This window comes from Agrilus planipennis, unplaced genomic scaffold, assembly GCF_000699045.2.
Source record: "Agrilus planipennis isolate EAB-ADULT unplaced genomic scaffold, Apla_2.0 scaffold30, whole genome shotgun sequence".
In the NCBI taxonomy this organism is placed as follows: domain Eukaryota; kingdom Metazoa; phylum Arthropoda; class Insecta; order Coleoptera; family Buprestidae; genus Agrilus; species Agrilus planipennis.
The window spans coordinates 1,134,965-1,150,676 of record NW_020438923.1 but is presented as its reverse complement, the minus strand read 5'-3'; the positions used below and the strand labels follow the sequence as shown (position 1 = coordinate 1,150,676).

General features: G+C 35.2%; 2 protein-coding genes across 2 annotated transcripts in view; one reads left to right on the top strand and one right to left on the bottom strand.

Moving 5' to 3' along the window:
- The window catches only part of LOC108732276 (proline-rich extensin-like protein EPR1), a 19,174-nt gene extending 15,459 nt beyond the window's left edge, over positions 1–3,715 (bottom strand). Inside the window, exon 1 of the mRNA XM_025973867.1 lies at positions 3,480–3,715. The gene's annotated coding sequence lies outside the window, so the exon portion shown is untranslated. The remainder of the gene's footprint in view (positions 1–3,479) is intronic.
- The window catches only part of LOC108732282, a 40,339-nt gene that overhangs the window by 17,118 nt on the left and 7,509 nt on the right, over positions 1–15,712 (top strand). Inside the window, exon 2 of the mRNA XM_025973868.1 lies at positions 8,536–8,795. Within this exon, the coding sequence (XP_025829653.1) occupies positions 8,536–8,795 (260 nt within the window). The remainder of the gene's footprint in view (positions 1–8,535; positions 8,796–15,712) is intronic.

The following is a 15,712-nucleotide window of genomic DNA, read 5'->3' as shown; positions in this document are numbered from 1 at the left end:
AGGACTCTATGGAAGTCAATAAGAAATAGACGAGATAGGTTGGTAGGACACCTTCTCAGGCATGAAGGTCTAGTCAGAGACATATTAGAGGCAGAAACAGGAGTTAGGAGGGGTAGAGGCAGACCTAGATTAGATTACTGTTCGCAAATAGTTAAGGATGAGGGATGTTCTAGTTTTAGGAAATGCGAAGTCCAACCAGTCTTAGGATTGACGACCTTATCATGATGATACAATCATTAACTATTTTTAAAAGATTTCCTTTGATGATGATGATGATGATGACGATTGAAAGTAATAAAATCGAATATAAAATCAGATACGTGACATTAACTATTGACCTATGCTCTCATTCCGATACATTTTATTTGCTATAATTGGCTTGTACTAATCGCGATCTATTTTTTAACTTGGGAAAACCCCACTGCGTTTGCAGTTAATGTTTGTTTACAAAACTGAGTGTTTTTCCTGTATTAAAACAATCGTTATATTTTCGTGATTTTCCTCCACTTCTGTTTACTGAATTGCTCGGTACCTGAACAAATAATCGTAGTTATCGTAAAATCGGTAAATTTAGAAAAGTAATCTAAACAAAACCGTACTCATTAAAAATGTTTTCAAACTTAAGAATGTAAATGCTTAGTTATATAAAAGAATATTGATGTATTTTTTAATTGCACCTATATTACGAACAAGGGATGAAAGTACGACACCTCCCCGAAGGCAATCACCGAAAACTCCATGGAAAGTGGTACCTTAACTATTACCAAAAAAAACTAGCTCACTTAATTAACGATTGATTGTTATGAGCAACATTTTGATAAACTTTAATAAGAAAAAGTTAAGTAAAAAATGTCTATGATATTCCGAATACACTTTACAAAAATTTTCACCTAAATTTGGAATAATAAATATACAATAGCTAGAGTTATTTTAATTACTAAGTAGAATATTTATAAGTAGTACACTATTAAGAAATTATTCATTGTTTAATTTCGAAAATCAATGACAACACAAGATACAAGTTCTGATAGGGCAAGATTACGATAACGTTTCATCACCCGGAAAATTTCACTGATAAAGAAGCCAGTAAAACCAAAATTCACCGAAAACAATTTCTACGTGTGTTATACGTAAGAAATTGAAAAAAAATGTAACTATTAATACGAGTGATAAAGTCATTTACAACCAAACATGCTGGTGTCATAAGGATAAAAATGCTACATGAATCATTTTCGACATAGCTGCATTATCAGTACTTTTACCTTAATACCGTTATATAAATTATTCAAGCATGTTTGATATGGATTACGCTAAATAGGCTGTCTATTATTCAAAGCACGCGTGACACCGACATTCTGACACAATTTTTAATTTTTCTATTCGTAATATGTAAATCAATTATCCTGTATCTGAAGCTAAACAACAGGGATAAAAATTTTAAGTATATTTTATTTCAAGTTAGGACTATTGTGTTCCCAAAGGATAGTGTATGATAGTAATTGATACAGTTAAATTGACAGGACACAAATTATTGATTACAAATCGTAATGATCATTCTTCCATTGTTTTGTATTCAGTTGTTTTAATCAAAGCAATGTTGATTTTTTTTTTTATAAATAAAGTACTTTTAACTACAATATTGTCTCGATTTAAACAATTGATTATATAATTGAACCCTCAGAGCCAAAATTTTCATTCAAAATTCTAAGATGAAAAACAAGTCTCAGATATAACTAAGAAAATATTAAAATAATCATAATGTTTTGGTCCTGTGTACGCATCTAAGAAATAGGGATTACAATTTTTATTTAAAATTAATAACGATCAAATTCATTTTATCAGTTGTTTCAATCACAATAATTCAGCGATGTTTTCGTGACTATTTCTAATTAGGTTTTGTTGTCATGATAAAAAATAGTTACAAAACCACTCAGCTAAGCGCATCGAGATTGATTTTATCATTACTATAGTTATAGAGAAACATAAATTGAATTTTGAAACTGACCTTCTGTCTGTTCATTCGCTATTGTCGTTTTAATCAGATTGTGGATTATTTTTTTCGATTTAATCCTTACTGTTTTGCATCCTCTTTTTTTTTTAGTCAAAAAATATCTATTTTTATTTTGATGCCGGTTAATTTATCGAAATATCTAATTTACACGGTCGGGTGTGCTCCAGTTTCGAGTATGGATTTTTCATATGTTTATTTCGAGCTGTTTCAACCCCAAATCAAAATTTAATAGACCCTAAACATGTAACATACAAATATAAACAAAATCGCATCGAAAAGATACATCTACAAGGGCAGAGGTCAAATTAAGCTTTTATAAAGTACAAATTATTGTTTTGTTCGTAGGGTTCACAAAAAATTGATCATAAATTACTCTATCTAGATAAAAGACCAGTGGCAACCGCTTAGGATAAGATTTTGTACCTTTACCAGCGAATAAATGAAATCCTATGAAATTGTTAGTTACTTAATAGTGGATTAATATGCAATATTAATTTGAAATCATTTTTTCGATTTTTTTTAATTTATTTACCCACTACAAACTACCTCACCGGGGGAGTGACAACAACAAAAAATTTTCCCTCATTAATTTGAGGTAGTTTGTAGTGGGTTAATTAAAAAAAATCGAAAAAATGATTTCAAATTAATATTTACCAGAGGAGTGTTAAATTGCTAAATTAAATAGTTTCAGTACAATTACATGGTGAAGTTGTTTTTTGACCATCTTGGCGAAAAACAAATATATTTTTTCACGAATGGGTAAACAGTTGAAGATACATGTGTTTAATTTTATTCCGCACGTGTCTGAAGACGACAAGCTTCTGAGAAAACTGTTGGAGACGTAGAACTAACAACATTTTTATTTTTCTGCACTACCTTCACGTACAATTTTCCCCAGAACAACTTTATTTCTTGTTTTCCGTCAACATAAAAAACGAGTGAGTTATGAAAACGGCTATCCGACATGTCGGTAAAAATTCACGGTTTCGTCGCACATTTTATCGACTGGCAGTGTTCGAAGTGCCACGTTGAATTTTGTGGACAATTTCACCCTCTAATGTAATGCTATGTTGTAGCGGTACGTGACCGGAACCGAAAGAGCCACTTGTTTAAGGGTATCCACTGGGCAGCGCATCCGTCCCCTCGGGGAATATTTATGTCCCTTTCCTAACCCTTCTATTTGCCTATGATATTCCAAAATCACGTATACTACACTAATATTACTATTTTACTGTAATTGGTTGCAGGATATTACGTCAGGCAATGACGCTATTACTAAACATAAGAAACTTTTTTACTTTTAAATACAAAAAGGTGCACTTATGCATATTTTTACCGATTGCCTTCAACTTCTTTTACTACAATCACTTTATTATTAAGAAAGAATAAATGAATTTGATCATTTCTCTCGTTGTTGTATAGTAATTATAATTATTAACACTCATCGTTTAATGTAATGTTTACTTACAATTAGAGTTCTTTGTTGATCGTCGAAGAGTTCGTGACAAGTTGAAGGACAAATTTCAAATTAGAATGCCCGGAATTCAAATTTTGAATCTTAATTGATCAAAGTTTTGTATTTGTTTAATACGCCTAAAAGATTATCACTTCTTTAAATCACAGAGAAATTGGTGTTGTCTAATCCACTTTCTTAAACGGTTAATTATTACTTTGTCAGTTTTTCCGACCACACCTTTCATTCAATGAAGACAATAGTAACCATATTATGCACCGCAATTTTGATTGATACATTCCTAGCATATTTCAAAACGTTTATTCTCCGGGGTTTCCCAGATGAGCGTTCGCGCGATCGACGCAATGACTTCATTCATCAAAACACATCATCATATCAATAAACTTTAATCTATCGATACCATTGTGCGAAAATTAACAAGTAAACTATAAAATATTTTACGATTAGTTGCAATAAGATTATACAAAAAACGGAAAAATTATACTTTCCTCATTAAGTAATTAATGATTCAGTAGCGAATACAGCGCAAAATGGCAATTTTTTAATTACAAATGGTAAGTGAGAAATATTTCAAAATTAACAACTGATACTAATAAATTATGTTGTTCTAGGGACCGATCGTGAAACATAAGACAACTATATTTGAAAAAAAAATGAATGTGAATTTTTGAAAAAAAAATGAATGTGAATTTTTAAAAAATAATTTGTAAAGATAAGAAATATTTAAAGGTGGTATGACGGTGAAACAGACATGTACATGCAGAAAGTAATATTCTAAATTTTGCTATTGTATTCATTAATTACCGATAAGGGTATAAACGCGCCAATAAAGGAAGACACATTGTCTTTAATGCGTCATTAAATAATAAATGTATAGATACCCGAATTCTATGTGTGGAACAAGTTATTAATGGTTCCTACCAAGAAGTTAATTTCTATACTAATTATAGGACAATAAATCAATTACACTACATTATTACAGTCACTAATTCATGCTGATCTTTTAACAAACTTAATGCGTTATAGGTGGGGTAGTTTTAAGTACATGCTTTAGAGATATTTATCTTTCAAATGTGAAGATTCTAATAGTTCAATTTTATTTAAAACAATAGAAAAACAAAACCATCCTCCTCCTTTTATAGATAGATACTAAAACAAAACCAAATCGTGTTTACTGTAAAACAACTGATGTAACAGAACATTATGCAACCCGCACGTTTACACGGTTGCCTATCTTTTTAAAACGTATTGGATTTGGAAATTTGATGAAAATGGTTCTACCTTCGGCACAATAAACCGACCGAAAAAAAGGTGGATTTAGGCAATAACGTTGGCAGATAAAACTAATGCTGGTTTTCAAATTTACGAGCGCGTTACGTTAAATAGAACCTCACGATGCCATCAAATCAACAAAGAAAAAATGCTTTTTAGTTCAAGATCACCTAAACTGTATACCTGGAGGTCGTTTGTATTTATGTAATGTACACAGTATATCACATGTAGTAGTAGCTAGAGTGAAATTTATTTTCCACCCATCGCATAAAAGAAAAAGGATTTATATGTCTCGAAGTCAGAACCCTATTTTACAAAGCATCTAGTTCTTTAAAAGTCGACCTCTTCCGATTTATGTTAAAAATACACCCCTGTAAAACTATTGTTACTGTCTTATAGGGAATTTCGATAAGCGTTTCTCTTTAACGTCTTTTCGGTACAAATTATTGAGAAATACAACTGGAAATTAAATTACAACGCCGTAGTTTGTGTCCTTGCTCACTGTAGAACATGTAAAATTTTAACATAAGGTCATACTAATAAAAGTAAACATGAAAACTTTGGGTATTTTTAATCGCAATACTAACACAAAATTTTAAATGTTAAATAACAATGTTGTGCGACAAACTGTCTATTTAAATTGGAATTTCTGTTGTTTGTTTGTAAGTACACTTGATTCAGGCGATAACTTACTCTTTTCCTAACGAAACAACTGCTTGCTAATGCTACTCCTGAAGAACTAAAAATGGAAAACAATAGCGCGCGACATGCACATAAAAAGTTACTGGCTTTTTAGTGATTTAACAAAAATACGTGGAGTTTCAAGGACGTCACCGTAATACTTAAGTCAAAGATGCGTAATGAGAAATTACGAGATGGATTACAGTAGATCGCAAGTGGGGCCTTGCTTTATCAACAATAATGCTGAATAAAAAAAACACAAACGCTATTCAGTGATCTATGGAAAACCGGATCTAGTCGGCCGCGACGGAGGCAATCGATGAAATAATTGAAATCTCACATAAATCAAAATTTCAATAGAAATAAATGTCTAATAAAAACAGAAGAAGTAAACAGCAGGAGCAACTGTTTTTTTTTTTTTTAATTTCAATTTTCCCACCGTTATATAACCAATCGATCGAATACTTTTTAAAAGATCCTTGATTTTACGTTGGGGATGGTCGAATAAAAAAACACTAAATAAGGAAATGTTGCAAATGGACTAAATGGCTTGGCAATCACTTTCAAGGGTATTATATTAAGCATTTACAACGTTTAAGAAGGTGAAATGACCAACGAACTCGAAACGTGCAAATTAATAAAATCACAATCACTTTCGCTAAATGTCAAAACGTTTTTGCTGGCGCGGCTCTTCTGCAAATTTGCAGTTGGCATCATAGGTCAAATTGAAATTCACGACAGTCAAAAAAAATTAGTTAGCATAAAGTGGCAAGGCGAAAGGATCGAACCTTTACCTAGAAGCCAATGATGAAAGCAAAGTTCTTTTTTCATCACGAAGTTTAAAATAGTAGTCTTTGTCTATTAAATTAATTTCTAGGTTTCTAACAATTTTACAACGATATTTGTATTCAACATCCAGATTAGTAGTAATTAATAGTAACAATTTATAGATTCTGTCGCAATAGTCCTTAATTCTAGACGATTTGTATGAGTACACTTTTAGATATATTTAGAATTGCATAGTATCCGTTATCAATTTATTGATTTAATTCGATGAAATCACTATAGGTAATGATCACATTCGAGGTTTTCTTTACTATTATATCCAATTAATATTTCAATAATTACATTATAGTAGCTATTGATTACACTTATAACAAACGGCATAGTGGACGCGTCAATTAAATAATCACGAAGTGGAAATTACAAATAGTTAGAAGAAAATTATACCAATCATTATTTACTTTACCTACTTGCTCATAAATTATATGTACGTTTGCAGAATAAAAACTTCAGAAAAGCAAAAATTTTTTCATATAGACTATGTGGCAAAATAATAGGTTATCGTTGAGGAAAAGCTATTTAACTAATTCATTACTTCACACATTCTTAATACTTACCTATTACTTTGAGCTGTTTTCTATTCTTTTTCCTCAGTACCAAGTAGCACCAAGGATTTATTAAAAAAAAAATTTAATTATAGTAAAACTACGCTAAATGTAAAATCAGTTTCCTGTCAAAATTTAATAACGCAACTTGGTTTTCATGTAATAAAAAATCAAGATTTTTTTTACCTTTTAGACCACTGCACTCACTTTACAACACTTTTAGACCGACTCATACACAAAAATGTGTATGGTATTTTTCGTTAGCTTTTCGTCACCTGAATTGCGATTTTAAGATCATTGGTTCTCATCAGCACCCCGTAAATAGTTGCAACCGAATACCAACCAACCTACACGTCTCGCTACTGTGGTCGAGAAGTCAAGTCAAATAAAAAGTCGATAAAGTCACAAACTGTGTTAGTAAACAATAAGAATCAAAACTACTCACCCTTAGAATCGGCTGGTGGATGCTATTCCTGAAAAAGAAAACACAAAATTATTACCAAATATACAGCTATAAATAAATAAATAATCATAAGAAAGAACACATTTTGTGAAATATTCAAGTTTGATCTGTTAGGTCGTCATTCAAAAGAAAATACATCGCCATCTCTGCAACAGTCAGAAACAGAAGAATAAATATTATTTTCGTCATCAATTGATGCGGACTCCGTTGAACAAACACATCGTTATCCCTGTTATTCCCTATACCCGCCAGAAGAACAAATACGCGAAGACTTCCCCGTTGTTATTGTTACAATTCTTATTATTATTTGCCTCGAGATTCTCCGTTTCCTTAATTCATTGTCCCTTTAAAATAGAGACGGTCTACATTTATATCCTGGCTTAAAAATAATCTGATTAAACCCTAAACCACTTAAGCACAGAAACACCATCAGCGCGCTATACGTATTCGTCCCCTTTACCCTAACAGAGTGCCGCAGAATACGTTTATGTGAACCAGAGTAATTACACCGAGCCATCTTTGATCGCGACGTTAAACACGTCATTGGGATATATGTACCTACATTTGTAGAATACCACGCCGGAAATTAATTCCTTCAAATCTCTCTCGCCACTTATTTCTAATTAAGTTCCTCTAAATTAACGTTAAATAATAAACATCAATCATTGTTACATATTAATTTGAAAATTCATTGTTAACTTTTTCAATAAGTAAGGAAAAATTTATTGTTGATGTCGCGCCCTCGCCGGGAATCGAACCCGGGACCTTTGGCCTTACGCACCAATGCTGTAATCGCTGAGCTACAAGAGGCGACAAAAGCAACAACGACAAACCATACTTAAAAGTCACACAGGGTGTAATAATAACAAATTTTTGTTTTGAGGTAATTTATGAGAACGAATTTTCATATTAATATTTAATATTAACCACTAGAAATATCAATCATTGTTATAAAAAAAAATGCTATTCTTTTACTAATATTTTTGCACACATTAATAGGAACCACTTTCTGAAAAAGTTACCAAATGAATAGCCGGAAGTTGATTACAATAAAAGTTAATTCTTTCCGGCCCGTTAACAGCAAATGGAATTAAAACAGCATCCTCGCTGTACGCACACAATTGTTATTCATATTATTCATCACATCGGATGTTGCCGGTTATTTACATCCAAAAAATGAATAAAAAAAACATAAAGATCTGCGATAATGAGTTCTCGCAATAATTACTTTCTATTGTTTTGACAGGTTCGACCAATTTGGTCGGAAAATTCACGCAAAGCGTTAGAAGAATAGTTCAGGACGTGAAAGACGAAGGGACAGCGAGTGGACAGACGAAAGAAGAAGTCATAGATACCAACGAAAGACTGAGAGCTGTTAGGATGAGACTGGACGAATCTTACGACACTGCGAAAAAGGCTTTGGTAGGATTAATGGGAAAGTACAACGACAGCAAAGCTGTCAATAACATCTTCCAGAGGTACAAGCTCCTGAAAAGCATGATAAAGGTAACACAATCAAATCCCGGAGGGTGTCTATAGCGACCCGACATCTATAGGGTTGTTCGGAAAGTCATTTCGTTTTTTTTTGTGGAAATGAAAGACAGTTTTCGTATAATAAACAAATACTTTATTAAATTATATATTGACCGTTCTGGTCCAACACCTTTTGCCATCTTTCTGGTAGTAGCATAATTCCACGCTCATAAAATTTTTGGTCTTTGCTGGCAAAAAACTGATCGAGGAGGTTTTTGACCTCCTCATTTGAGGTGAAGGTTTTACCGTCTAAAAAATTTTGGAGTGACCGGAACAAATAATAATCCGATGGTGCCAGGTCTGGAGAATATGGTGGGTGTAGCATTGTATCCCATTCAAGCTGTAAAAGCTTTTGGCGAGTGACCAAACTTGTGTGAGGTCTCGCGTTGTCTTGGTGAAACACTACACCTTTCCTGTTGATTAGTTCTGACCTTTTCTGTTGAAGTGCATCATTCAGTTTGTCCAGCTGATGACAGTAGACTTCCGAATTAATCGTTGTGTTATCCGGTAAAAGCTCAAAAAAAACGATTCCTTTAAAATCCCACCAAACAGACAGCATCACCTTTTTTTGGTGAATATCGGCTTTGGAAATGGTTTGAGCCGGTTCATCTTTTTTGCTCCATGACCTCTTGCGTTTGACGTTGTTGTATACAACCCATTTTTCGTCCCCAGTGATGATGCGCTTCAAAAACGGATCATTTTCGTGACGTTTGAGAAGCGAATCGCAGACGTCAATGCGGCGACACAGATTTCTCTCTGTGAGAACATGGGGAACCCATACATCGAGCTTCGAGGATAATCCCAGGCCTTTCAAGTGGTCATAAACTGTTGAATTTGATAAATTTAACCTCAATCCGATCTCACGTGTTGTTATTCGCCGGTTCACATCAACTAATGCCTTTATCGCGTCTTTATCAGCTTCAACCGGCCTTCCCGAACGTGGTGCATCTTCGACATCAAAATTGCCGGATCGAAATTTAGCGAACCAGTTCTGGCACTGGCGTACTGTCAACACACCTTCTCCATACACATCAGTCAATTTCTTTCTGGCTTGAACAGCATTTTTACCCTTTCTGTAGTAAAACAGTAAGATATGTCGAAAATGCTGCTTATCGCTCTCCATATTTAAAAGGGCACCAACCAAAAACTACTGCGTAGAATTAATTGGAATTTTTCACACACAAGCCTTGCTATATGAGCTCTCAAAGCATATAAAAATTGTACGGCTTAAATGTGAAGTTGGGTGCAAAAGAATACAATTAAATCCTCTGTCGGGAAAAAACGAAATGACTTTCCGAACAACCCAATAGATATATTTTTTCGTGATTTTTCCAGGATTCTGAACCTTTTCAACGACAAAATTTCATGAAGTTTTCATGAAATAAAACTAATACTATAACCGAGCTCTCGTTGAGCTAATTTTAGAAAGAGAATTAAAGAGGAAGACGGATAAATCGAGTATTGAAAAGAGTCGTCGTCTCCGGTCTGTGTTGCCTGGTTCGGTTTCCCTTATCCTACAAATTGCTCCTCTGCCAGAGCAAACAGTTCAAAATGCTAAAATTCTGCTTACGGAGAGAACACAACGTAGAACGGCTTGACGACGCGATGTCTCCTAGCGTCGCGCTAATCGTAAAAGGGTAGCTAGGGGAAGAAGGGGAGAAGTGAACAAATTTCCTGTTACGGGAATATGACAACTCCATGAACTTTTGCTATTTTATTACTCGCAATTAATCTGGTGGGGGCTTCCGCTTACACCAACAACATAGTTAATGATCTTGTTTCTATTATTTTAAAACTTTATTAAATTGTTAATCAAAATTTGAACCATGTATAATCCCGACTTATATTTACTCTTTTTGAAGACATACATAAATGTATTATCTGTAAGTCTGTTGATGCAGTTACATCTGCTCTGTAGGGTGTTAAATCTGGATGATTTTATGGTTTAAAGTTTCATACCATCGTCATCAGGAGTGACGAATTATGATGGTTTTAGTAATAGGAGCACCTTTTATCTCCTACTTTATACCAATTTTGTCAGGGATGCCACTGTTATAAATAAAATTCAGCAAATTTAGATTCACTCACAGACACATAACAAAGTTGACGTCAAAATCGGTAGCTATGTCAAAGACCACAAGGCTTCCGTAGGATAACGAAGAACATATCGCGTTCAAGTTTTTCAAAATGTTGTCCACCATTGGAGACGCGAATTACCGAGTTTATTTTAAAACATTCGGTTGATCCTTAGATGCGAAGTAGGTACTTCAAGCAGCGAGTGACCCGATTGTGGTCAGACGTTTTCGGATTAACTTCTCCGAGTGACTTTGCAGCATTTTTCCTTGACTAATGTTGCACGTTGTTCCAGAAAACCTGACGGATGTATTTTAAGGATGAAATGGTTTTCATTCCGCAGTCAATTCAAAAAGAGCACGACAACTGTAAGACCCGTATAAAAATCATCTTTTCCCTGGGATCATTATTAGCACAGCAATACGCGTTGCTATCAACAATTTCCTCTAGTTTGTGTTCAGTGGAATCTATGAAAATAAAAATACAGACAGGGATGCACACTGTCGTCGCTACTTTTTAATCTACACATCGAAGATATTTCAACTATTAAAGACAGTATAACTGTAGGGATAGATATACAGGGGCAAAAGATTAGTACGCTTAGATTTGCAGATGATATAGCAGTATTAGAATCTAGCAAGGAGGAGTTAGAGATAGCTTTAAATAAAATGGAAGCGGTCCTGACAGATCAGTACTGTATGAAAATAAATTAAAATAAAACAAAAATACTGGTATGCAAGGGAAGAAAAGGTAGGGAAAGAGCGAATATAAAGATAGGAGACGAAAAATTAGAAGAAGTGGCTGATTTTAGGTATCGAGGAAGACAGATAAGTCAGGACGGAAGGAGTAGTAGGGATATAAAGCAGAGGATAGGGCAGGGTTAAGTCGCCTTCAATAAAAAGAAGTCACTTCATGCTCGCGAACGATTAATAATAGGAGAAAAGACGACTCTATGGAAGTCAATTAAAAATATGGGTGAGATAGGTTGGCAGGACACCTTCCCAGGCATGAAGGTCTAGTTAGAGACGTATTAGGGGCAGAAACAGGAGTTAAGATGAGTACAGGTAGATCTAGATTAGATTACTGACGATCTTATGATGATCATGAAAATGTCAGAGAGCAGTCCGATCGTAAATCTCTATATTCATGTTCCTATATCTCATTTTGAAAACATTAGGAAATGAAAAAATATACGATTTTCTCAAAGCGTTTACACTACTATGTTATATTATCTGACGGAAACAAAGTTGTGCCTGTTCAGCGGATTTTACAACGCAAAATTCCTTTATGAATCCCGAGCTTGTACACCTGAGACTCCAGATATCATCAATAAAACAATACGAAGTTGGTGTGTGTGTGTTGTGCGCCCGAATCCTAACGTAGCAGCGTGAATACATCATGTATACGAGGGTGGATTGATAAGTTTCCGGCCTGACCAAGAAAAACAAGGTTTTTAAAATTTTTTTTTTTTTATTTCTCAACATAATCTCCTCCAAGGCTGATACATTTCTCATAGCGGTGTTCCAGTCTATTAATGCCATCTCTATAGACTGATTCGTCAAGCTCCTCAAAATAACCATTTACAGCTTCGATTACTTCTTCATTGTCCGCAAATCTCTTACCGCCAAGCCATTTTTTGAGATTAGGGAACAGAAAATAGTCACTCGGGGCTAGGTCTGGAGAGTAAGGAGGGTGCGGCATCAATTCAAACTTTAGATCGTTGATTTTAGCCGTCGCAACGATTGACGTGTGCGCTGGTGCGTTATCGTGATGAAACAAGATTTTTTTCTTCGCCAGATGAGGTCGTTTAATTTTCACCTCGTGGCTCAAACGTTGCAATAAGTCTGCGTAGTATTGACCAGTGATAGTATTACCCTTTGCAAGGTAATCAATGTATATAATACCTCTTGCATCCCAAAAAACAGTAGCCATAACCTTGTTCGCCGAAAAAATTGTTTTTGCCTTCTTTGGAGTTGGTTCCCCTGGTCCAATCCACTGTTTAGACTGTTCTTTGGTTTCAGGAGTGTAGTGGTGGACCCACGTTTCGTCAACGGTTACGAATCGACGCAAAAATTCGCTTGGATTACGCTTATACAATGACAAATTTGCGGTAGAAATGTTTTTTCGAATCAATTTTTGGTCGACTGTTAGCAAACGCGGCACCCATCTTGCACAGAGCTTTTCCATATGCAAATGTTGGTGCAAAATATGTTGCACACGTTCATATGACATCTTACAGGTCTCAGCTATCTCACGCACTTTCAATCTGCGGTCTCCCAGCACTATTTGATGAATTTTTTCGATCATATCTGGAGTTGTGACCTCAACGGGGCGTCCTGAGCGAGGCCCATCAGAGGTGCTCACACGACCCTTTTTAAACTCGGAAACCCACTGCTTAACGGTTGAATATGACGGGGAGGATGTCCCCAGTGTTGAGTCCATCTCTTTTTTAATTTCCTTCGGCGTTAACCCCTTCAAATAAAAGTATTTGATGACAGCACGATTTTCCTGCTTTTCCATTTTTACGAAAACCACAGAGGCGTCTTGTTCAGCGTGCTGTCAAACCTACACTAGCAAGGAGATCGGGCTGAAACTATAGCTACAAGCTATCCAAGGATGGTACTATAGAATGTCACCTCAAGGTAGGCCTAGTGGCGTCATCTCTTGGTTAGGCCGGAAACTTATCAATCCACCCTCGTACTATACAATATATACATACATGTGAATGTTTTTAGCAGAATAGCATCTCTGCTATCATACAAAACCCTACACGTATACATATATGCATATATTTGTATATGTTTTACACATATACCATATACAGACGCGGTAAATCACTTCGTTTTCCGAGGTGAATCCAAAACGGAGCTGTGCGAATTGCGTCGTATCGCGATACAGATTTATTGAGTCCGCAATTTAGATATAGAACTGAATGGTTCAGAAGTTTTCAACTTATCAAACCTACGGAAAATTATCTTGTGTCTTAAATTGTCTAGAAGTAGTTTACAATAAAGTTGGTAAATGTCTAGATGATGGCCCCCACCCCCGAAGGGTGGATGGGATCGAAAGAGGGGGTCTGCCCCACCACTGTACTATAGAAAGTTCGTGGCGGTCTCACCCCCATAAAAAGTTATGGGGGTTAGATGGAGGTGGGGGTAGGGGGAATCGAAAGTGGGTGGACACCTGAGTAAAAACCCATAAAAAGTTCGTGGCGGTCTCACCCCCATAAGAAGTTATGGGGGTTGAAAGTTGACTATTGTGACAATTTTCATACACTAAACTCCTTAAAAAATTTGCGGCGGTCTCACCCCCATAAAAAGTTATGGGGGTTGAAAGTTGATTATTTTGACAATTTTCATACACTAAAATTCAAATAAAATTCAATAAAATAATTATTTTCAAGCGGGTGGAGGTGGGGGATCGAAAGAGGGTGGTCACTTGAACAAAACCCGATAACTTAACCTAACCTAACATACCCTATTGATAAAGATATTTAAATAATGTTCTTTATAACTTTCTTATTATTTTTATTAACTTCCCATTAGGAAGTTATTGTAATTGGGTCGAAAANTACATGCCTAGAAATGTATAAAAATTGGCATATTTATTAACTTTGAACCCCTATAACTTTTTATGTGGGTGAGACCGCCACGAACTTTTTATGGTACAGTTGTGGGGGAGACCTCCTCTTTCGATCCCCCCAACCCCACTCCCGAAATTCGTATACATATGTAAGATGCGACTTCTGGAATTTGAAAAAGGGATGTAATTGTGTCTGAGGCCTACCTAATCTTGTATAGTCATAAAAATCATCAATCAATATTGAAGTGTTGGATTTGTCAAATGTCAAGATTTAGTCATAGGGACAGAGGAGGTAGGATGTGGTAGCAAAATTCAACAATTATTACATTAATAAAGATAAGTGATCTCAGACAGATGTCATCTTATCTTAAGGCCAAAAAATACTTACTACTATCGCAAAATACAAATTATCTCTGACATAGATTCCTCAAACAACATCATCCCTCCACGAAGCGCATGACGCATAGTTAGATAAGAATTTCGAAAAACTTTTGATGCATTGTTTCAGTATTACAAAATGAAAAGCAGCCAGCTGTGCAGAATTTGTTAGGACATTGCAGACAGTTTTAATACGAGGAATCTTCACTATTTTAGTTAATTAATTTGCTTATGCAAAATCTTGACTTAACTTCTGGCATGAAGCCCTGCTTTACTTGCTGCAGATACTCTGGACATAGTTTCAATTTCTTTCACTTAAAATTTACAAAAACTTTTGCTAAATGGCTTATAATTCGGGGTTGAGACTTGGGCGACGGTGGGCGCGGCGGAAAACAAAAGGTTAGAAGCGTTCGAAATGTGGTGTTATAGGCGAATGATGAGGATACCGTGGATAGAGAAGGTTAGAAATAAAGAGGTATTAGATAGAATAGGAAAACACAGGATTCTATGGAAGTCTAGGCGAGATAGGTTGGTGGGACACCTTCTTATGCGTGAAGGTCTAATCAGAGACATATTAGAGGCAGAAACAGAAGTTAAGAGGAGTAGAGATAGACCCAGATTAGATTACTGTTCGCAAATAGTTAAGGACGTGGGTTGTTCTAGTTTTAGGGAAATGCGAAGATTAGCTCAGGATAGGAAAGAGTGGAAGTGCGTGTCCAACCAGTCTCAGGACTGACGACCTTATGATGATGATGAAGAACCAATATGACCAGAGTTAATAAACAACAGTGATAACAGTGGAAAGCATTTTTATTTCTTTATACCTTTACTACCACAACAACAGCAACATGTCCCTT